Source organism: Carassius gibelio, chromosome B6 (genome assembly GCF_023724105.1).
Source record: "Carassius gibelio isolate Cgi1373 ecotype wild population from Czech Republic chromosome B6, carGib1.2-hapl.c, whole genome shotgun sequence".
NCBI lineage: Eukaryota > Metazoa > Chordata > Actinopteri > Cypriniformes > Cyprinidae > Carassius > Carassius gibelio.
This window is the reverse complement of record NC_068401.1, coordinates 8,923,333-8,947,779: the sequence shown is the minus strand read 5'-3', so window position 1 is coordinate 8,947,779 and position 24,447 is coordinate 8,923,333. Positions and strand designations below refer to the sequence as shown.

General features: G+C 37.8%; 3 protein-coding genes across 7 annotated transcripts; 1 reads left to right on the top strand and 2 right to left on the bottom strand.

Moving 5' to 3' along the window:
• The first annotated feature begins 636 nt into the window (after positions 1-636).
• Positions 637-23,052, top strand: LOC127959537 (arginine-glutamic acid dipeptide repeats protein-like). 5 transcript variants are annotated; one of them, XR_008154275.1, is made up of 18 exons: positions 641-851; positions 1,711-1,759; positions 3,107-3,231; positions 3,357-3,456; positions 3,624-3,722; positions 3,873-3,953; positions 4,046-4,199; positions 4,352-4,444; positions 4,897-5,093; positions 5,180-5,356; positions 5,474-5,584; positions 6,146-7,293; positions 7,476-7,710; positions 8,030-8,720; positions 8,806-8,946; positions 9,957-10,134; positions 12,427-13,832; positions 14,065-15,117. XR_008154275.1 is itself a non-coding variant. In XM_052558778.1 (17 exons), exons 1-17 carry the CDS (start codon positions 826-828, stop codon positions 12,458-12,460), a joined length of 3,594 nt encoding a protein of 1,197 aa, XP_052414738.1. In that variant the 5' UTR covers positions 637-825; the 3' UTR covers positions 12,461-15,117. The 5 variants fall into 5 exon arrangements, 4 of the variants coding, with proteins under 4 accessions (XP_052414738.1, XP_052414736.1, XP_052414737.1 ...); XM_052558778.1 differs by having other exon boundaries at positions 637-851; positions 8,806-8,901; positions 12,427-15,117; XM_052558776.1 differs by having other exon boundaries at positions 639-851; positions 4,897-5,081; positions 12,427-15,117.
• LOC127959539 (uncharacterized) lies at positions 14,885-20,305 on the bottom strand. Its single transcript, XM_052558780.1, has 4 exons — positions 20,169-20,305; positions 15,378-17,861; positions 15,174-15,290; positions 14,885-15,034 (listed from the first exon to the last, which is right to left on the bottom strand). Exons 2-4 carry the CDS (start codon positions 17,827-17,829, stop codon positions 14,967-14,969), a joined length of 2,637 nt encoding a protein of 878 aa, XP_052414740.1. The 5' UTR covers positions 17,830-17,861; positions 20,169-20,305; the 3' UTR covers positions 14,885-14,966.
• Positions 21,896-22,531, bottom strand: LOC127959557 (RING finger protein 223). The gene has a single exon (XM_052558799.1). The coding sequence runs from the start codon at positions 22,529-22,531 to the stop codon at positions 21,896-21,898; it is 636 nt and encodes a 211-aa protein (XP_052414759.1).
• Positions 23,053-24,447: the final 1,395 nt, after the last annotated feature.

Here is a 24,447-nt window from a genome sequence, read left to right as displayed (position 1 = left end):
GTATTGTTCAGAAGGAAATACCTATTTTATTTTTTTGACCAAAACACTGATGAATGCTGGAGTTTGATTAGTTGACAATTTTCTAAAATTGCATGGCTATAAAGTAATAGATCATGAAAGCATTACTTCTACAAATATTTAAAGTGACTTAAAATGGAACAAAACTAGTGGTAAAATAATGCTTTTGTTAAAAAAGGTTATAATGATTCACATAATTATTGTTATTCATATTATTTTATAAAAATTCACCGTCCCTCTTGTTAACAGTAAAGCTGTAGAGATGCATGAAGCAATCTAAGCAGACACGGCTGCATTTAAAGCGTCTTAATTCACTGAGCCGAAATAAATCCACCGTCTCCACAGTGGCAGTCCTTTGAATCTACACGCACTGTATTTATATCCTACAACCCACACACTGACTATACCAAGACGAGATTTGTTATTCTTCACTGTTCGTGCACGCTGAATTTTATCAAATATGAAAATGAATGCCATCAAGGCTAGAGTGGTTAAATTTATAGGGACATCTATATTGGTGTGTGAATGTTGACACGGGAGGATGGCCAAACACATCTCCCTGAAGCTGATCTCCATAGACAGCGGACACGAAGATGATCCCATTAGCGCTGGCTGCAGCGGCACATGCTCAGTTATGCTTGTTGATGGGGATCTCAGTAGGCTGTGCGTGAACACTGAGGTCATCGCCTGCGCTGAGGAAAAAATACTCAGCGCAGCCTCCATTTTGAGTAGTATGAAATAGAGGAAAGCATAGTTTTGAGCCGCTACAGCAAACAAACTGTAAACACAAGCGAAGCAGCCTCTGTCATGGACGACCTGTTCAGTCCGCGAAGGTTTGTGGCTTCTTTTATTACAGATGTATGCTTTTGCGCGCGCCAGCGCTTTTTGCGACACCAAGGAGTACTTCTGCATTCTAGTGCAAACCGAGATGATTTTGAACTTGACAGCTCGTCTCCCTCGGCCACACACACGCAAAGGCCAGCTAGGAGCCTGACGAGATAAAATGGGGCAGATGTTGTGTAGATAATGTTGCTGAATGTTAAGTATGTAATGCATGTTTGAACGCTGCACTGCTTTTACAAATGAGTTTTGTTCGTCTGTTCCGTAAATATTTGTACAGGAAATTGTTTTGGCATATTTCTTTCGCCCAAAATGATTACACAGCGAACGGTGTTTGTGCACGTCACACATAAGTTGAGCTTAATGATTTCGATTTGCACTGTGTTTGATTTTGCACGCAGCAACGAATTGATTTATGTGTAAATATATGAACTGGACGGCCCAGCCTCCGTTTATATAACCTTTGGAGGGAATGGCGAAGTCAGACACTGATTGGCTGGTTATGCTATGTAGGCGGGATTTAGATTGATCATCTGCACTGCTGATAGGCAAATCACTTTCTATGATTAACACTGAAAGGAAGCGATTTAAAAGGGTGGAAAACAGCGACATGAAACAGCTCCAATGACAGGGACTTAAGTTTTTTTTTTTTTTTTTTTTTTACTTAGCATTTTTCTTTTAAATATGGTATTTGTATTCATGTTTTGTTTATTACAGGCGTAATATTTTTTAGTATTTACCTGTGGATTGTTGCCTGTAAGTATTGCTTCAGCCAAGAAATGTTAATGTAATGATTGATTAATGTACTTGCACAGCCGTGTTTCATTAAATTAATAATATTTTGTCTTTCAGGCAGCTGAACAGCACACAAGGAGAGATTCGAGTGGGACCAAGTCATCAGGTAAAATGGTTACAAAGTGTTTCCAAAAGTATTTGATGATATGCAGTGTATTAAGTTGCAGTCAGTAATTATTTTTGATAATTAAAAAAGTTTTATAAAGAATGCTATATCGTCCCCTTGGAATTATAAGGTACTATCTGACATTTTTGTCAAAATTGAGTTATTCACATATTCTTATTCTGTGTCAATTTATTTACATCATGTGATAGATTTTTTTAAATGTTCTGTACATTATGGGACTTTAAAAACAAAAACTAAAAAACAATAAGGTTCTATCTACACAGTCGAATGGAACACAAAAACCTTGAAGCTCAATATCTCAAAACTACTCAAAATGTAGATAGAACCTTATAATTCCAGGGGGACGATATGTCAACATGTCTCTGGTCTGGAAGAGGCAACAGCCAAGCTTAAAGTTTAAAACCACTGGTAAATTGTAATGTTAACAATTTACTGAGTGTACCTTTTAAAGTGTTCATTTAAGCTACTCACCCTCAAGTCATCTTAAGTGTATTTGACTTTCTTCTTTCAGACAAATCCAGTCGGAGTTATGTCAAAAATTGTCTTTGATCCTTCAAGCATAAGTGCAAATGAAGGGAAATAGAAAGCTTCCATCCTTAATAAAAAGTGTCTCACATGGCTCCGTGAGGTGAAAAAAGGCCTCCTTTAGCGCATCAATGCATTTTTGTAAGAAAAATAACCTTATTTAAAATTTAATAATCAGTTTAATCTAGCTTGTGCTCGCTGTTGTAAATGGAAGCAGTTCCCGGTGGATAACATATAGAGGTGGGCTTTGTGCATGCACCGCTCAGAAGTGACGCATGCGGAAATGCAGTGGAGAGATCAAAACAAAACAATGGTCACTAATTAGAAGTACAAAATTAGGATTTGTAAAGAAGCCACGCTAAACTCATACGTCCTTCCTCCGGAACTGCTTCCGTTTTACAACTGCTGGCTCAAGCTACATTAAAGTGGTTTATTTTGTTTTGAATATGGATATTTTTCTTACAAAAACACATTGATTCACTACAGGATGCCATGGTTCACCCCCAGAGACCTTAGTTCACCCCTGGAGCAGTATTAGACACTTTTTATTATGGATGGGCACTTTTTATTTAACTTCTTATGGACTGATGCACTGCAACACCCACTGAGTGCCACTAAACAGCTTTAAAGATCAAAGACAATTTTTAATATAACTTTGACTTGATTTGTCTGAAAGAAGAAAGTCATATACACCTACAATGATTTCCGGGCCAAATAAATTTTTTTGGTGAACTAACCCTTTAAAGACCTTAATTAAACTCTGTTATCTTATATTTTTAACCATTATATTATCATATGCAGGCCAAGCTACCTGAATTACAGCCGCCCCCTGCTCATAGAACAGAGTCTGTAACAGGAAATGAGGAGCTGGTGTGGGCACCGGGGGTCAATGACTGTGACCTTCTCATGTACCTACGGGCTGCCAGGTAATGGCTGCTTGGCTTGATGCCAGTTTCCATTCACCGTTTTGAGGGTGTGTCTAAAAATGGATCTTGAGGTGTAATTCAACATAATCTTCTACATTTTTGTTCTGTGTTCTCTGAATAAACAGGAGCATGGCAGCTTTTGCAGGGATGTGTGATGGCGGTTCAACGGAGGATGGTTGTCTTGCAGCTTCCCGGGATGACACCACATTAAATGCTTTAAATACGGTCAGTTCTTGTAATTTTTATCATAAAATAAATTTTAATCACTAGGATCTTTGATGTAATTAAATTGAAGGCAGTGAATATTTCTCAAAAATAAACATTACTTTTAATCTCAACTTTAATTAATTTGCTGTGCAACTAGGGTATGTAATTTTATTTTTTGATCACAGCTCCATGAAAGCAAGTACAACGCAGCCAAAGCCCTGCAGTGTCTGGTGAAGAAACCAGTTCCAAAACTCATTGAGAAGTGCTGGTCAGAAGATGAAGTGGTGAGAAACTAAATCTGTATTTTTCACTTCTAGCTTGACATTTGTCACTGATATAGCCTAGTAATTCATAGTGGAATGATATTAGATACTAGAACTTTTCAAAAAGTCAAAGTTAAGATTTCTCAATCTGTCATTCATGTTCAATTACAGAAACGGTTTATCAGAGGTCTCAGACAGTACGGCAAAAACTTCTTTAAGATCCGTAAGGAGTTACTTCCTAGTAAGAAAACGGTATGGAAACCTGCCTTTTTAAATCTAATTATACATGTGTGTTAGCTTCAGTCTTTCATTTTATTTAATTTTTTACATATTTGTCATCTCAGGGTGAGCTAATCACTTTCTACTACTACTGGAAGAAAACTCCCGAAGCCATGGCGTCACGACCTCATCGGCAGCAGAGAAGGCAGCCGGTGTCTCGCAAAGTGAAAACTCGCAACGCGACAGCTGCAGCCAATGCAACATCTCACACTTCTTCCAGTGAGTGTGGCACTATGCACCATATGTCTGTCCATTTATTGCAGACTGTCAAAACATGATTGCAAATCTGATGTAGTTATAATTTAAAGGCAATAACTCCACAAGAAGTAATGTTATTCATTTATTTGTGTTTTCTGTCTCCCTGTCTGTAGTGGAACTTAGTTCTGCAAGTGAAGATGATCTGGACAGTGAGGATAGTGAGCAGAGTGGCAAAGGTCAAGCCTGCAGTCACTGTCTGACCACTAGTAAGTGTTTCACCCTTTTCTATTTAAAAAAAAAGGCTCAAAAATAGTAGGCCACAAAACTATTTACAACATTGATAAGAAGAAGCAGTGTTTTTAAACACCAAATCCGCATATCAGAATGATTTCTGAAGGCTTATGTGATACCTGAAGACTGGAGAAGAATTCAGCTTTGCCATCACAGTAATAAATAATATTTCTGAAATAGAAAACAGTTAATTTAAATTGTCACAATAATAGTTCTTAATTTATTTTAAATAAAAAAATGCAGTCTTGATGATCATAAAATACTTTAATTTCAGCAAACCTTTGAAAGGTAGAATATATTAAGTTACAGAAGTAAAATAGGTTGCAAATATCAGTTAACTTCGACATTAACCATCAACATTTTAACTCTTCTAACTTCTTTATATACCTTGAACTTTTAGTATGACTCACACAAATGTTTCTTTCAGACTCCAAGGACTGGCATCATGGAGGGAGAGACAACGTCTTGCTGTGCTCTAGTTGCCACTCTCATTTCAGCAAGCATCGGCGCCTGCCACCTCTTCCCAAACCAGCAGATCCACCCTACCTCTTCAAACCTGTCAGAGAAGAGGAAGAGGGAGTCAGACATGGGATGAAGACCCGACGGAGCCGGGTTCCACCACATGTAGATTTATCTTCCACATGAGCTGTGCTTAGGGTGATGTAAAGAGTAGTTTGCTTAATTTAACCTTCCTTTGTCTCTACATGTAGATGTCATCACTTCGGAGTGGGCGCAACAGACCAACCGGAAGTCCAGACAGGAGCATGTCTCCAACCCTCGAGGATGTGCGATCTAATGGACAGTCCCCCAGAGCCAGTTCCACTGCTATGGCAACCAGGGCTTCCAGCTCTGATATCAAGAATGGAGTGGCTGGGAAGACCAGCAAGGTAGTGATAAAAAGGAACCTGCTCAGTTTAGATTTTGTAAAAAAGTGCACAGCTGTATATTAATCCATTTTGTATTGTTTAACCTTTTTATTTCCTTTTTTTTTTCTTAAACTTTAGAAGATAAAAGTAGAGGCGTCTATTGTAAAGGGCGTGAAAAGACAGAGAGAGTCAGGAGCTCCAGATGCTGATGAGCCTGAAAGGAAAAACATGAAACGACCTAAGAATCAGGTAAGGGTATTTTATGTTGGATACTAATTGTGCATGTTCATGTCTACCTATTTTTACATTTAGATTATTTAAAGATTCACTTACAGAACACAAAAAAGACACTATATATACCGTATTTTTCGGACTTCAAGTCGCACTTGAGGATAAGTCGCATCAGTCCAAAAATACGTCGTGATGAGGAAAAAAACATATATAAGTCGCACTGGACTATAAGTCGCATTTATTTAGAACCAATAACCAAGAGAAAACATTACCATCTACAGCCGCGAGAGGGCGCTCTATGTCTTCAGTGTAGACTACAGGAGCCCTGAGCAGCATAGAGCGCCCTCTCGCAGCTGTAGATGGTAATGTTTTCTATTTCTCTTGGTTCATTTCTCTCGGTTCATGTCAAATTAATTTTGATAAATAAGTCGCACCTGACTATAAGTCGCAGGACCAGCCAAACTTATAGTCCAGAAAATACTATATATATATCTCTGTAACTGCTGTAACTGATAATAATGTCTATCCATATAATTCTGCCATGACGTCTAGATTTTAAGTAGTGTATGTCTAATCCAGGAGGGTCCTGATTCTCCATCAGAAGGTGAGGGTGAAGGCGAGAGCTCCGACAGCCGCAGCGCCAATGATGATGGCAGCAGTGACACTAAAGACATTGATCAGGACAACCGCAGTTCCTCCCCCAGCCTGGCCAGTCCCCTGCAGGCCAACGAAAGCGACTCGGACTCCCCAGCACCACCCCCTGCACCAGGCCCAACCCCAAAATCCCAGCCCCAACAGCCTGCTGAGACCCCAACAACACATGCCCCATCTGAAACACCACCATCTCCTCAGCCCTCTCTGCCTATGTCCTCATCCGAACCTTTACCTGGAACTTTTACCACCACCTCGAAGGCACCATCCATAGAGGTTTCCCAGGAGGTTCCATCTCCAACCACTTTCAGAAGTGGTCCCAGGGGACCTGAACCCCCCACCTCTTATTCAAACTCCTCGTCTCAGCAGGTGCAGTGTCCAGGGCAGGGGCAGTCATTCCCTGTGCCGCCCCATTATCAGCACAATCCAGATCAGCTGCAGAATCCTTCATCTGGGGCAAATCAGCCACCAGGGTTTGCTTCCAGACCATTGCACCTTCAAAAAGAGAGCCCTCTTCCTCCTCTTCCCCCTACAGCAGCATCCCAAATCAAGCCCCCTCCGACCACTCCAATTCCACCTTCTCACAAGCAGCCCCCTCACCTTTCTGCACCTCCACCCCATTTTCTGCAGATTCACCCTAATCTTCCTCCACCCCCTGCTCTAAAACCGCTTGCTTCCCTGCCCTCACAACACTTGCCTTGTTCCCAGCCTCCTCCATTGCATATAATTCCACAAAATCACCCTGCTCAACCTTCCGTTCTGATTCAGTCGCAGAGCCAGCAGGTCAAAGGTCATACTAGTGGTGCCCCTCCAGCTGCAGAAAGTTCTCACCCATTGCTTCCTCAAAATAGTCCTGCAGCTCAGTCCACTGCTTCATTCCCTCTGTACGCTTCTCCGATCCCTGCCCATCAGCCCTCCACATCCTCCTCAGCAAGCACTCCTGTTGGACAGGCTCATATCAAAGAGGAGCCAATTGATGAGGAGGAGGAGTGTGACAGCCCGCCTCCCCCTCGCAGAAGTCCCTCTCCAGTACCGACAGTGGTTGACATACCCAGTCATGCAAGTCAGTCAGCAAGGTATAGAGATCACATTTGTAAATACTTGAAATTTGTAATAATTTTTAAATTAAAAATATACAAAAAAGGTTTCCCAATGTAGTACCCTAAATGTTTTTATATTCTAACAAAATGCTGTTCAGTAAGATGCAAATAACTGTGTAATTGCGCATACAAAGTAAGTTCTCTTTTGTCAATTGCAGATTCATCAAACACCTCAACCGAGGTTACAACTCCTGCTCTCGCACAGACCTGTACTTTACCCCATTGGCCTCTTCAAAACTGGCCAAAAAACGAGAGGAAGTTGTTGAAAGATCCAGAAGAGAAGCAGAGCTGAGTGCTCGACAGGGACGAGAGAGAGAAAGAGAAAGAGAGCGTGAGAGGGAGAGAGAAAGAGAGAGGGAGCGAGAAAGAGAGAGAGACTCTGATAAAGCCTCTGTAAGTATACGTGGCACTTACTTTTGAATTTGATGTTTCAGAAAAACTATATATATATCTATATATATGTTTACCCAAAAAACTTTTTTTGTTAGTTAATTTATTTTACAATTTCTATTTACTGTAATGTGAAATATGTCATGCAGAAATATTTTTATCCTTTTACGCCTACAGTGTTTAAAATTTTATATAGGTTGCCAGTTACAGATCTGCTTTTGTTTACCAATTTTGATAAAGATCTCTTTTTAAAGAAGTTTATAATCTAATTTTTTTTTTTTGCTCTTTTATAAAAAAAAAATATATATATTTTTTTACATAGCGTGCTTCAAGCTCATCCCATGATGGCCGAATAAGTGACCACCTGCTTGCTGCCCATGTGCAACCAGGCCGTCCGTCATTCGAGCCTCCTCCCCCCACCACCGTGGCTGCAGTTCCACCATATCTCGGCCCTGACACTCCAGCCCTCCGCACACTCAGCGAGTACGCCCGCCCCCACGTCATGTCGCCCAACAACCGCAACCATCCTTTCTTCATGCCACTTGGGCCGGGTGAGCACCTGCTAGCTTATCACATGCCAGGGCTGTACGCAGCAGACCCAGCCCTTCGAGAGCGAGAGCTTCGTGAACTTCGAGAGAGAGAGATCCGAGAAAGAATGAAGCCCGGATTTGAGGTGAAACCACCGGAGTTGGAGAACCCACTTCATCCATCAGCAAATCCCATGGAGCATTTCGCCCGCCATGGAGCCCTGCCTCTCCCTCATGTGGCTGGACCTCACCCCTTCGCTCAGTTCCACCCAGCCATGGAGCGCAGCATAGCGGCACCCCCTCGGCCGGAAATCAGCTACGCTGAGCGTTTGACAGCTGAACGGCTCCATGCTGAAAGGATGGCCTCTGTTGCTGCTGGTGACCCTGTTGCACGGCTACAGATGCTTAATGTTACACCACACCACCACCAGCACTCACATATACACTCCCATCTTCATCTGCACCAACAGGACCCTCTCAATCAAGGTGAGAACTTCAGCAAAATATGTTAAGTTATTTAGATCACATTTTTTAAGAAAGTAAATGGAAAATCAATGCTTTTGTATTTCAGGCCAAGGGCCTCATCCTCTGGTGGACCCATTGGCTGCTGGGCCCCCTCTGGCACGATTCCCCTACCCACCTGGTGCCATCTCCAACCCCCTACTCAGTGAGTTATCCCATGAGCATGAAATGCTCCGCCACCCTCTGTTTGGTGAGTCACCAAATAGACTCCCCATTTCACGTGTAGTATTAAAGAAAGTTTCAAATTAATTCTGAATAATTAACATTTCCAACCCATAAAGCCAGGCGTAAACAATGTCCACTGCTGAGCAGTGAAACATCCTGCCCTTTGATTAGACATATCACATCACCTGCATGAAGTCACTTTCTTAAAGTAAAATAAAATATTACTCTTTCAGCAGCCAATAAGAATGTAGTACATTGAGCTCCTTTTAACACATTTAACCATGTTTAAATCAGTTCTTTGGAATTAATATTTAATATTTAATATTATTTATATTTAAGTCTATGACATTTTTTAATCTTAAAAGTATTGTCTTAAGATAAAGGCTACATTTATTTGATCAAACATGTATTTGTTTTACAATAACTGTTTTTAATTCTAATATATTTAATCTAATTTATTCCTGTGGCAAGGCTGAATTTTCAGCAGCCATTACTGCAGTCTTAAGTGTAACATGATCCTTCAGAATTCATTCTAATATGCTCATTTGGTGCATAAGAAATATTTTTTTTTATCATAATCAATGTTGAAAACATTGCATCTTAATATTTTTGTGGAAACAGTGATTTATTTTTCCAGGATTCTTTGATCAATTGAAAATGAAAAGAAAGGCAATTATTTGTTTTTAATATCACTTTTAATTAACTTAATGCATGCTTGCTTAATAAAAGTAATACATTCTTAAAAAAAAACACATACCCCAAAATTTTGAAACTATACTGTATAATTTAATAATGATACAAACATTGAATGTCCCTCCCTCCAAATGAAAAAGTGTCTATGTATTACATCTGGCCTGTCTTTTGCTGATGATAATAATCATTGTGAATTTCATTACTCAAATAGCCAAAATGGCTATGTTATGCAATAATGTTTGTCAACCCGTTGTTGCTTTATTGTTGCCTCACAAGACCATTCAGCACCTACATACACATTACAGTAACTTAAGTAAGATATTCTCTCTCTTTCTTTAATAGGAGCACCATTCCCCAGAGAGTTACCAGGACCCCTGGCTCCTATGTCTGCTGCGCATCAGTTGCAGGCGATGCAGGCACAGTCAGCAGAGCTGCAGAGGCTGGCACTGGAGCAGCAGTGGCTACATGGACATGCACACTTACATAGTGCTCCTCTCCCAAGCCAAGAAGACTACTACAGGTGAAGCACAGAGACCTTAATGTTCTGTTCATGTTTAAATAAGATGTTTTGATGTAAGATTGCAAAAATATTTGTTCATTGAATTAGCATGTACAGAAAATTATTTAAAATAAGACTGGGAACATAAAGTAAAACAAGTTGACTACTTGTTGTCACAAGTTTTGGCAGTGACAAATTTTGTTTTGCAAAGTTTACTGCTTAAAGGGGTCACATGAAGCTCTTTTAAAGATTATTATTTAGTGTTTTTGTTATAACAGAATATGTTGACATGCGTTAATGCAAAAAAAAAAAAAAACATACATTATACATTAGATTATTGTAGGTCCTCTATGCCAGGGCTCTCACAAATGGTTTGGCCAATCACTGCAAGCACTCATCGTAAATGTAACACCCCTTTACATAATAGTGAACTTCCTCTTTCAAAATAAATGTAAAGACCGTTAATAATGTCCTTAGTTTTACCATCATTTCAAGCCTGAAAGGAGCGTGAAAGACACCGTTATGAAGCTCGCTTGTGTTTGCAGCACACAAGCCACAGACGGTTAAGACAGCTGTCTCTCTCTCTCTCACACACACACACACAACGCGCAAAACTCTGAATTTCAACATTCAATAGCAAATACTTAAACTAATAACAAAGCATACTTCCAGTAGCTCTTTCAGAAGCATCATATTGTCGAAGCAAAGTCAAAATGATCTCCTCTCCTAGGTTCATGAAACGGTCGTCCATAAAATGCATTGCTGTTAAATGTATACGTTAAATGTGGGCTTTATAAGCTAACTAATAAATGTTATTAGATAAGATAACATATCTAACGTTAGCTATGATGGGAAAAAGCAGGTGATCATTATCTGGCACAGTTACAATTCTTTTTATGGATATAAAAAAATAATTAGGCAGACTAAACTAATGATTGCCTACTCTAATTATAGTGTACTGTCTACAGGAATCAATCTTCTGAAATGGCAGGACCATTTCATAATTTAAGAGTTGTGTCCAAGCAGCAACCTCCCACTCTCTCTCGTGAAGCCAACACGGAAGTGACTAAAACTATTTCATGTTAAAGTTTAATAAAGAGATTGATGGAGGCTGGCTGCAAAAGGGGGTAAATCCCCTAGACTCCCCATGTTAAAATGCCCAACTTTGCAGCAGAAGTGTGTCCACTTGAGTGACAGGTGGATTGCCGCTGCTGTCCATGCAGTCGAGCTAGGTGGGCATGGTTTCAGCAACCAGCTTCCACCTCTTTGCCCATTTTCAATTATCCGGGAGCAGAGCCATCCTTTGCCGACCCGGGGCCTGGTGTGAGGTAGGGAGTCGGGCATCCATTGGTCCATTTGCGATCGTGTTCCGGGGGGGTGGGGGTCCCCCTCTGTCTGTTAGTAGAGTGATGCGCTGCCATGATGGCCCCTACTTTAAGTTTCAAAAACACTCTTCAGAAACTTACGGGTGAAATCACGGACACTACATCCATGTTTTTATACAGTCTATGGTTGTTTCTAGTGGCATATTAAACTAAAGATTGTTGATTTTGCTGTCCCACACATTGTGGTAGACTAGTTATTAGTTATTATTTTAAATAATAAAAGAAATAGCCTACATCACTACTCTTTGTTTTAAATATATAGTATATTATTGTATGTTTTTAAATTTAAGTCGTTAGTTGTTGTATTTACCTTCAGTATAGGGCAGTCAAATGAGAAGTTCTGGGGACGTGGTTGATTCGGTCAGCTCTGCAGCAGTTTGGGCGGGAGTTTGATTCTACCCCACACCACTACTGCGCAGACTCTGGCTCCAAATGACGTCATTTACCCAAGATGGCAGCGGTCATTCTGAAATTCACTTTTCTTAATTGGAAGAAAGTGGAGATGTCTATTTTTTTATAGATTTTTTTACTGTCCATGGTAATGCTTGATAAAGCAGGTTTGTGAGGGCAGTGTTTTTTTTAATACAGTGTTAACGGGGAGACTGCTATTTTTACAGCTCCAAATGCGGCACCTTGTGGCAAAGGATGAATTAGCATTTTCATTCAGACCAATGCGAAAAGACCAACAACTGGGTGGGCAATATGCTAGGCTTGGGATTCGTTTTTAAAATGACTCCTTTAAATCATACAGAGTTGACTCTTTCTTTTGAGAGACAATAACTTTATACATGGTGCACTTTCTATTTTAAAACTTTGCAGGATGTTTTCATTCATTTAGAGCTGTTACACTGCATGAAAGGTAATCTTAAAAAATCCATAATAGGGGCACTTTAATTGACAAAGTGTTGTTCTGTTGTCTCTTTGACAGCCGTCTGAAGAAAGAGGGAGACAAGCAGTCCTGAAATGAACAAATCCTCCACTGTGGATTACTGAGTGATTCTGTGTTCAGGGTATCAGACCTTATATTTCAGAAAACCCAGCGTGGGTTTATCCCTCTTTTGGCTCTTATAGACGTTTGACCGACTCCTTTGTGCTGTAAGAAAGAACTATCCTTTTGAAGCACACTGAATTTTCTTTCCTTGCATGAACACCATTTAGAAATTTCTGTAATTTAGAAGTTTCTGTAGGAAATTAAGTTCCCATGTAATGTCATTATTGTGCTAAAAGCACAATATTATAGATTTACTAAGTATTTGAAAAGTGCTGTCCAATATCCAGAGTTTATCACAATTTAGTTTCAAAGATTATTGAAACACTCGTTTAAAGATTGTAAATATTATATGTTTAAAATAATATATTAACTGTTGAAATTGAAAAGTTGCAATGATAGATTTGGATACAAAAACTTCAGATGACCTGTGTGCAAGAAGTGCATGCTTTACATACTCTGTCCTTCCCTTTCTCTGACAGTCTCTTCATCTTTACCTCAGAGTGCTCATCAATATACAGTAAAACCCACATGTAGTAAACTCTACAATATCTTATTCTTTCAGCAATTTAGCTTTTTTTTATTTAATAATGTAGACCACATGCAGGCTGAGTACTAGTATGATGAGTGCAGTGTGTCTAGCTCTGCAGAACAGTCGCTTCACTGCCATGGTCATACGATGCTGTAGAAGAATGATCAGACCTATAGTCACCTGCTCGCAGTGTTTTCACATTTTGATAAAGCAGGTCAGTTCATGGGTAACCCTACTTGGCACAGAAGTTTAGTTAGTTCATTTATAAAGAGGTACGTGCACTTAGCAATAAAATGCATATGGCATATCTGGGCATATCTGATGGTATCCTCACTACCAGCTTCAATCCTAGCATGTGCACTTGGCCAATTAAACATCTCATTTTCATAGTCATGATGGTTGGGAAAGAGCACAGCATTCTCACAATAAGATGGAATACATTATAAACACAATAGAGAGAGAGAGTAATTTTGTGATGGTTTAATGCAATACAAGTGTATTGTTGTGCACTACTATTAATTGTTAAAATAACAATAGAAAACATGAAATGGAGTGCCATTGTTTTGTATGTGTTAAAGCAGACAGTTGAAGAGTGTTATCTGTTAATGCCGTTATTGGAACTTTGATGGGTCACTTTTTTCCAAAACTGCCAAAAAGTCATTATTTTCTTCAAGTTAACACTAAATATTTGCAGTAGCATTTTACAAAGTATATGGATATTTTAAATGGGAATTATATTCTAATTTTAGTATCCATGTCTTTATGCATACTTGTCTTCACATGCACAGTATTGTCTGGTTGCAATTACCATACAGTTTTTGGTAGCACTTTATTTTACAGTCCTGTTCCCCATGTACATACTATGTACTTATTATAGTAATTACAATAACTATGTAATAACTAGGTACTAACCCGGAACCTACCCCTAAACCTAACCCTACCCCATGTAGTTACCTTGTATTACCATAAATTTCTTAGGTAAATACACTGTAAGTACACTATAAGTACATGTAAGTACACATACTGTAAAATAAAGTGCAACCCAGTTTTTTTTTAAACTTTCATTTCAATGATAAATGCATGATTATTACAAACAGAATCATTTTTACTCATCCATTAACAGATTAACTCAGATATTTTCATTTTTTTTTTCATCAATGCATTTTCTTTTAGTAATATACTGTATATTAATTAGTTTTTGTAAGCATAATTTTTTGGGGCTGTTTTATATACATTTGTCACACTGACATCAGTCTTTGCTTATGTCTTATGGAAATATTTGACATTCAGCAGCAGTCGTATTTTTCTGGCACTTTCTTATACCTCCTTAACTTCCAACTATATTTTATGTGCAAATTTATATTCTTCATGAAACAACTCAAATCGGTTTCTTCACTGAAAAACTATATTAACTTTTTCTTTTCTTTTTTTGGCCAAATGAATTTTTTTTTGCATTTAATAGATACATCTAGAGTGATTATCAGTGAAAATGTTTTTTATATGAACACTATAAAATAGTTTACTTGTGAATAACATAAATATGTATAGCACAGCTTGAGTCCTGAATATAACTGACGCAAAACTTACCAGTTGTCATTTCTGGTCCATATCAACATAATATCTAAAGCAATATATGTCTTCTAACTAAACATGTGTTTGTACGGAGAACCCCCCCCCCCCCCCCCCCCCCCGAATGTTTCCTCCTTTGTTTTGTATGCTTTTCTTTAACAAAATTGTCCTTTGATGAGATATTTATTGATTGAACACCTATTTTGTAACATGGATATATTAAACATGAAAATATTAGACTGTTAGTAAATATGGAATAAGATCTAACATGTGTATTTACTAAAGTGTTTGTTGTGAATCTGTGCAAAATTAACCCTTTCCTGTACACTGGCCCCTTGTGAGAAATCCTCAGAAAGCTCTAATACTAGATTTTTATGGTTCATCCTTCTTTTACATATCGCCGCAAGTACTGGATGGCAGATATCGCGCTCACGTTTGCCAGAAGAGCTGAGAAATAATAGAGGGAAAAAGGATCATGTTAATTTTGTGTGCTCATATTATCTGAATAAACTGCCTAATTTAATATGTAACAGCCTGATCATTGTGTCTTATTACACAAATCTCTTTATCAGCATGCTGGTTTTACCTGCTTTCCACATGTCTGTAGATTGTGGGTTGCTTGACTTTAGTACCCAAGACGCAAAAGCAATGCAAACAAGGCACATGTCTGTTTGCTTTAATGAAAAAAGAATGCAATCTCTATCTGTAAACAGAATTTTGCAATGTTAGACTTGACATTTTCATATCTATTTAATCTACAAAAACAAAAATACATGCTCTAAGAATGTACCTGTGTCTGCAACCGTTGCCCCAACACGTATCTGATGTTCTGTCACTTGTCCAAGGGCCTGGTTCTCTAGAAAAAGCTCCGGAAGCTTTGGTTGAGCTATAGAAGAACTTGTAGTTCTTGTTCTATAACCGTAGACGGTGTCAGCTGTCTTGGGAAAACCCCAAGAGGTGGCCATCCTACACCAGGTCCTTCCCATTAAAAGGTTGGTGCGTCTCAAAGACAGGTTTCTCCAGGTTCTAGTGATAAAGCAAATGTTTGATGTGTCAGAGGGCTTTGCACATCTCATAACTCTGATTGGGGCACTCTCGTCTTCACAATCCGACGGTATCACCTCTTCTACCTCTGGATAGTCTAGGTCTTTCACCACTGAATGAGAAGAGGAATAAACAGGAACCAGTGTTTTCTCACTCTTTGTTGAAACTTGAATTGAAGGAAAGAGAAAATTCCCAACTTCAAAGTCTGAGAAGAAGTCATCATAAGTCTCAGCCACAGATAAGTTCTGTGAAAAACAAAGTGAAGTGCTTCTATCTGGGTTCCAAGTCTGGTGTTGCTCTGCTTCGGTGTCACTTCCCAAAATGTCGAAGAACGTCTGCAGACACTGATTGTCTAGAATATCAGAGATCGATAAAACTGGTGAAGGCGTTGATCTCCTTGTGCTACAATGGTCCAGTAGAAAGGCATTCATGTTCTCGCCCTCTTTAGCTTTTAGAAATATGTCTTGCATCTCTGCTTCTGTCTCTGAATACAAAAATAATGAGGGATCACTCTCAGGACACAGCTTCACCATCTCTTTTGATTCACTCCGCCAAGTTTCTTCTGATTCCATGCCAGACTCAAGAAAACTTTGGGTCTGCTCTTTTCCTTCAAGGGGTTCAGGGCTAGGGTTTGCACTTGCATGAAGAAGCTGTAGAAACTCTTCATCGAAATCAGAGTAAGCTGAGAATTCACAGCTCGACCGGTCTGGTTTAGAGTCATCCAAATGTGTGAAATAGTCTGAATCTGCTGCGTCGTCTACAAGGCCATCTTCTAAACTATCCTCTTTAGATTCCACCTCACCCCTATCTAGAAGATGAGTGTTGACAGTGACCACAGGGCTGCTTTCTTCTGGAATTATGTTTTCTGTCCTGTTATTGGCTGTTCTAAGCTGCAAAATATCATTTATTGTCAGTTTTTCCATTTCATCCCAAAAGGAGGAAATGGCAAATATGGGTGGAGTTGGACCTGAAGTCTTGGCACTGTTACTAGAGGACTGTGTCTCTTGGGATGCTTCTCTATTATTGGACTTTCCCAAGGGCTCTTGCTGTTCTGTTTTTTCTTCTTTAGTATCTGAAGGAGCAGTGGGTTTAGAGGCACCTAGAATAAATCTGGGACTTTCCACCTCTGTGTCAATATTAAAGTGGCTTAAATGATCAGTTGTATGTTGACATTCAGAGTTAATTTCTACTACGGATTTGTCATATTTATCACACACTGCGCTTTCATGATCACAGTACTGTGGCAAAGAGCCAGTGAGATCTTTAAACATGGTCTGTGGCATCTGTTTGGGGGTTAAAAGTGAAGTTAGAGAGTCGGCGGGATTTTTTTCTAATTTTGCTTCTGGCATTTCTGTCATGCTTTCCTTTTTTAGACTAATAGGATGATCCTCAGATGATCCAGTGGGCAAAATACATTTACTATCTTCGAAATTTTGAATATTGGGTGAGTAAAAAGAAATATTTTCTTGTTCAAATGTCTCCTGCGTTATTTGTCTCTCAGTAGTTTCATTTGGTTCTGTATTGTTATTTAAGGAAGAGCACTTCTCCATCACTCCGGTATTCTGTCTGAAGTTTTTAGAAGGTTTTTTTTTTTTTCTTCTTTTTTTTTGGACTGAGGTGGGATCCTTTACTCTCAGACGGACTGGGCTGTCATTTACAGTCACAAACCAACGTTCCTTCTCTTTTTTGGCCACTGTTGAACAGTCTGTCATTTCAGTTTGCATTTCTATGCCATCTATACTCTTTTCATGCTTTATTTCAGAGACTGGTGTGTTTGTGGCTTGGCTTAATGTATTTTCACAGTTTCCTCTTAATTTCTCTAAGTTTAACTTCTCAGTCAGGTTGCCGTCTTCATATGTAGCCCCCGGTTCATTTGCTCCAGCATCGGACGTCTGCTCAGTAAACCTGGTATTCTGTGGCTCTGTATTAGAACTAGGATATTCAGTAAACTCTGAATTCTCAGATGTATGTTGTAATTTACATTCTACTACTTGATCTTCTTCACAAGGTTGGTCAGGGCTTGTTTGGGTGGGAACAGATGACACTGGGACAAGGGTTTTGTCATCATCAGTGTCACTGAAGCCAGACTCATCTAAGGCTGCAAGCTTAGCCTGCTGAACAGAACATTCCTCACTCTCTGTACAGAAACAGTCCCAGTCCTGCTCCGCTATCAGCACACTGTGGTCTAAGTCATCCATTGCAGTTGAGCTCAAAAGGTTTGGTATGACATCTAATAAAAAGATAGAAACAGACAATAATAATAATAATAATTTTTTACCAAAATATATACACTACCGTTCAAAAGTTTGTTGGTCAAAAGTTAATTTAATGCATCCTTGGTGAATTAAAATATTAATTTCAGCAAAAAACCCTTTGAACAGGAATCTATTTTATTTAGCTGATCAGTATAGACTGATCTTTCAATTCAGTTGTACAATTTTCATGTTTATTTTAATATAATAACCATCATTTGTACAAAAATTTGACCAACAAGAAAGGAAATTGATCTAGATGAGTTAAAGTTATCTGTTGGTTAAAAGTTAAAGGGGGGGTGAAATGCTATTTCATGCATACTGAGTTTTTTACACTGTTAAAGAGTTGGATTCCCATGCTAAACATGGACAAAGTTTCAAAAATTAAGTTGTACGTTTGAAGGAGTATTTTTGGAACAAGTTTCGGAATTTTTTTTTCGAGTATGGCTCTGTGTGACGTTAGATGGAGCGGAATTTCCTTATATGGGTCCTAGGGCACTTTTGCCAGAAGAGCGCGCGCTCCCGTATAGCAGAGCACTGAGAGCGCACAGGCATTCACTGATCAGAGCGAGAGCGTCGCGAAATGTCACAAAAGAAGTGTGTTTTTGGTTGCCAGGGCAAGACAACCCTGCACAGATTACCAAAAAAAAAAACAGCAGTAAGGGACCAGTGGATGGAGTTTATTTTTTACAGAGCATCAACGGATTTGTGCAAGTGTTTTTGTTTGTTCCCTGCATTTCGAAGATGCTTGTTTTACAAACAAGGCCCAGTTTGACGCCGGATTTGCGTATCGTTTATTTCTTAAGGATAATGCAGTCCCAACGAAAAAGGGTCACCATCGTGTGTTGGAACCGCATGCGGTGAGTAAAACTGCTTAAAATATCTCTGCCTCCTTGTTAATGCTTCCGCCTCCCCTGCTGGAGACCCGGGTTCGAGCCCCGCTCGGAGCGAGTCGTTGCTGCTGCTGCTCTCATTCAGTTTCAGCCCGTCACAGCTTCCAAACGCTCTCAACGCAAAATTAATCGCGCTCGTGATTCTTTAGCTCCGCCCACACGTCACGCCTACAGCGGCTCGTGTTTTTCCGGTAAAAATCGGTACAGACTATCTTTCTCTTATGAATATAATAAAACTAAAGACTTTTTGGAGTTATGATGGATGCAGTACTACTCTATAGGTACTCAAGGTTAACAGGATATTGAGTGATATTCACCGCCCCTTTAACATGAATGACAGAACCATACAAGACTTTATTATGGTTGTGAGAATTATTATTATTATTATATTTTTTTTTTTTTACACAAGTTACAAAATAAAATTGTAAGACTCAACTAAATAAAACTGTAAAAAAAAGAAATATATATATATATATATATTATTAGTTATTGGATAGTAAACATTTGACAGTGCACCACACACAAAACTAAAACGCAACACTGTACAGAAAACAAGTTTCAGTTGTTCAAAAGACAAAATTCCCCAGTATATATATTTTAAGTAGGCCATTCTAATCCAGCAGGTGAGAGCCCGAACTCCTTTTCCACAAATTAAATGAGAAATATACTTTTGTTTAGTAACTCAAATTCTGAAATGTTTATAAACAAAAACTGCTCAAATTGTCTCCAAAACCCCTGTGAGGATGTTCTAGGTCTGACTGTAAGCTGACTCCAAAAACTCTGTACACAGAGTATTCAAAACAACTCACTGCAAGGTGATTTGTGTATTGAAATGTCAGTGAGAGGAAATAGCCCCACATAAAAAACAGCAGCATGATGTGTTGTTTGGGTGACTTGCCTTTGCAAATATTTTGCATGGTCCAGTTCCTTAGAAATGACCTAGATGTGTCTCTTGATGCCAAGAATGCCAATCATGATTTACAGCTTTTTAGTGGAAAACAGTCTTATCTTATCTAGGTTGTGGGGCATTGTTTTACAAACACACGTGGACACACATATAATCTTAGGATAATGCATTCAGCTATAGGCTCATTTACACTTTTTCTTTCCCAGGAACATCATAACTGTTTTGCAATTATTATTTGATCCAGTCTTTAGTTCTTTAGTATTATTTGATTAAATCTTTAGTTCTTTATTAAATTATAAATATTAATGATACCCTGTGCATCATGTCCTTTTTCATTGCGTACATGGTTAGGTATATTTGGTACAGTAGCACCACTACAGACAGCACAGGCCAATGGAAAATATTTCCACAAAGTTCTAGCTCCGCAAACTCTGCATCCAGTCAGCTTTCATTAAAAAATCTCATTTCCTTTATGTTTTTCCTACCTTTAGTCGTTAGTTGTGCTTTCGAAACACTTCAGTGTTAAGTAACTTCAGTGTTGATCCGATACTGGCATGGTACACCTTCAAAAACTCCTCTGCCCTTGCGTGTGGGAAAGAGGGGCCCTACGTCCAGGTCTGTTATAAATAGAGCTATGTGTCTGATCACATGGAGGTGTGCATGTGTCCTGCATTCTCAGAGGGGCATTCCATTTCACATTTATAAATAGGGTTTCTCTGGGGAGATGGTACGAATCTGACACTGATCAGCTAAGCTGCTATTCAGTAAAGGGTTAAATCCTTGAACAACACGCTGGATGGAAAATCCTTAGATTTTTTTCGGTTTTCGGGAAGTAACACTGTAAAAACATGTTGTGATCAATCTGTGGTAATAAAACTCTGGCAGTGTTATATATTGTCATGAAGTATTACTGTAAATATATTAGAAGAATATTACTAGTATATTATTTAGTAAAATAAAAATAAAAACAGAAAAAATATCCTAGTGGAAAAAAAAATACTACAAATACATTTACATATTTTTGTGCTTGATACAAATACCGTACAGTTGTACTTTTGGTATACTTAACTTGTCTACTTGAAGTCTGCTAAATAAATTTATCAACTAATTTCATGCTTAATGCACTTAAATCGTACAGAAGTAGTGCCGAGGTCAAACTAAAGATAAACTATGTGATTGTGCTAAAGTAGAACTAAAGCAAGTATACTTCAGGTACACTTTTAAGTATCTTGCATTTAAAGACTGATATTATACAGAAATCATACAATCTGTATTGATAGTGATAATAAAACCTATTTTAGCCTTAATATTAATAAATGTGCATTGTGCAATAAAGAAATACTCCAAGTTTCAAATATATATATATAGTCTTAAGTGGTATGACAATAGGTGTTAATGTATTTGAAGTATACTATTTAATATATATTTGAGATGAATAATGGAATAGTTTTAGGAAATAATTAATTTGCAATAAAAAATAATTTCATTTGGTGAAAATATACATACACAGACGTAGTGAGAAAATTTTATTTAAAAAGATATTTTGATACATTTGATTAAAATATACACATTTTTATATTTTACAAAATATATTTTCCTGTTAATACAACCATTTTAAAAACTCATTAGTCAATATACATGCTTAATTTATATATATATATATATATATATATATATATATATATATATATATATATATATATATATATATATATATATATATATATATAAAATAGAAATTCAAATAAACCCAATAAATTGCAGGCTTATTATTTTACAAAACGTGCAAAGAGCTTTTAGAGGGTTCCAGACAACACAATCAAACCTTCATGCAGGATCCTATAAAAAAGTGTAAATTATAAAAACTGTTTTACCCTAATGTTTATTTTATTCATCCGTTTTAAACACAGAAAATAATTGTAAATATTTACAGCGACATTTAGGAAGTATGTGATATGACAATGAAATTCTGTGTAACAAATATTGAGTTTAAATGGCAAAGTAGATACATACAATACAGGTTTCCTGTCATATGAAGCTGTAAAAAGGTTGTGGCTGTGGTTTCATATTATCAGTCATGCTTTTAGACTTTTTCTTTTTCTTTTTTTCAAATTAATGAAATTTAAACTGTTTCCAGTTTTGAATAAAAACTTCCTGTGTCCACCTGTGTGTTTTAGGTACCGACTGTAGGTGTTGGAGGATGGAAAATAGGTCATGATTTTCTGAAGCATTGTGACATGGAGTTTGGGAAGAAAAAGCACTGGATGGGCCACAGTATAACGAATAAGACTACAAGAAGCACTATTATTAAGACAACAAGCCTCTTCCAGTTTCCATAAAAACCCAAGAATTGCAGCAGTCTGTGTCCACATCCCTCTCTTCTCTCCTCTCTTCTCGGCGTCTCCTCTGGTTTATGCTCCCCGATGTCAATGCAGACGCAGTTGGGTATCATAGGGTTTGAGTAGCACAGCCTCTTTCCATCTAGATAAACTTTCTCCACTTGTTGCTGGTCGCTTGGAAGTTGACACAAAACTTCCTGGCTGGTGTCCAGACCTGGAGGACCGTGCTCAGACAGGGATGTTGACCGCCGACAAAGAGGGCAGGTGATCTGGGTACCCTCCTGCTCTGGTGAAATAGTCACAAAGCGAGACAGACATTCCAGACAGAAGGTATGGGTACATTTGAGAAGCTTCGGTGTCTTGAAGGTGTTGTCGTATGCACAAAAGCAGATTGAACACTCTGGACCAGCGTCCCAGGCATTGTCCTGGTCCTCACCAGAGACCAGTGTCTTGTGTTGGTGCCGTATTGAATTGGTACGTGATGCTGTAGATACTTCTGGTTCCTCCATCCTGTTGTGTGGTCAGAAGAAAATCTGAAATACAAAAAATGAATTCTTAAACTTAAAAGATATATGCTGTTGTCCTACTCTGAAAAATGTTGTAGAAACAGTTTTCACAACTGATATTTAATTTCCCCAAAAAATTATTAAGAAACCGCCACACTTTAAAATGTCAAAAGAGAAAAACTGAATTTTTTTTTTTTTTTTTTTTGTAAACATATTCCAGTCATTTTTATTCATTTAAAAAAAAATGTTTTTTTAAAGTCTACAAGTGTGGTTCAGGAAGTTGAGTGAATGGCTAAATATGATTAAAACAAAAGGTGAAACTCAAAATATATTGTCGATGCACTGATAAATGTATACAGTATATAGTTTATATAAACAGTATTATATATATATATATATATATATAGGGGCAGTGTGAAACGAAAAGAAAAACGTATTACCTTAAAAGAGGAATATGGTATTCTTCTTTTTATCTTGATGCTTTCTTCAATGGGGTTCAAATAAAGTCTGAAAAGTTGAAAAAAGTTCCCAAAATGTGTATTTCAATGGTCTTTCTCCAGACCTGTCTGTCTTGGTCTTCCAGTAAAGTGTGACTGCCTTCACCTGCTCTTCACAAGTTTGAATTATACTTCTGAGCTGTGACTCAAATATTAATCATTATCTTGTTCTCCCACTATCTCTCTCAGATCCTCAACCCCTCCTTCACACATACACACCATCTGACACATGTACCTGTGTAAATTACGGAAAAGCAGGATGGATGACAAGGACAGGGAAGTAGGAACTGGTTTTCTGCAGGATTAGATTACGCTTTGTCATCGTATACCTTGGTTAACGCAAGAATGACAAAGCATAACATGTTTTACCCAACTTTTGAAGCACATTCATTCACAGCATTGTGAATTATTTAGATTTTAATAGTTTTATCAAATGACAGTAGGTGGGTGCTGCAACTGAATATTAAAACACATAACATAAACACATAAAAATGCCTGTATTTTTTAAAGTAATAGTTCACCCAAATTTAATAATCATTGTTTGCAGATCCTCAAGTTTCAAATATGAGATTCTTTCTTCTGATGAGCACAAAATATATTTTAAGGAATGAAGCTAACCAAACAGTTCGTGGTAGCCATTTGCTAGTAAAAAAAAAATAATAATATATTTAAAATACTATAATATAATATATAAAATGTAATATTTAAACGTAAAATTTATTTCATATTTAGTTCAAATCTTTTCTTTTTTTAACTGACATATCGCTCAAGACTACAATTAAACTTTATTTGGAGTACTAATTCTATGCACATTTCTCAATATTAAACCTACAATTTTAATGTCACTACTGATGAGGACTGTATGAACTTAATAATATCAGTCTTTATTGCAAGATATTTAAAGTGTACCTGAAGTATACTTGCAATAGTTCCACTTTAACACAGTCAATGTACTTAAGGAAATTTTTTAACTGGACTTCAGCACTACTTCTGCACAATTAAATTAGTTGTTCTAATTTAGCAGACTTTAAGTATACTAAAAGTACAAGTGCAGGGTATTTTTATTAAGCACATAAAGATGTCAGTGTATTTGTAGTATACTTGGAATGAAATAGATGTATTTCAAATACATTTAAGTACTTCCACATTGTGGAAAAAATTCAGTTAGGTCCTCTTTTTTAAAATGTTGTGTTTTGTGTTCAACTCAGGTTTGGAACAACTTGTGTGAGTAAATGATGACACTTTTGTTAATTTTTGGTGAACTGTCCCTTTAACATAAAATGGAATCTTCTAAAAAATGTTTTTGACAAACTACAACGGTCTGCATGGTAACTGTTATTCATCCGGTTCCACAATTCTTATGGGAATTGATAAGACATTGCACGTGCATAACAAAACCATAAAACTAAAGAAATCGGCCAT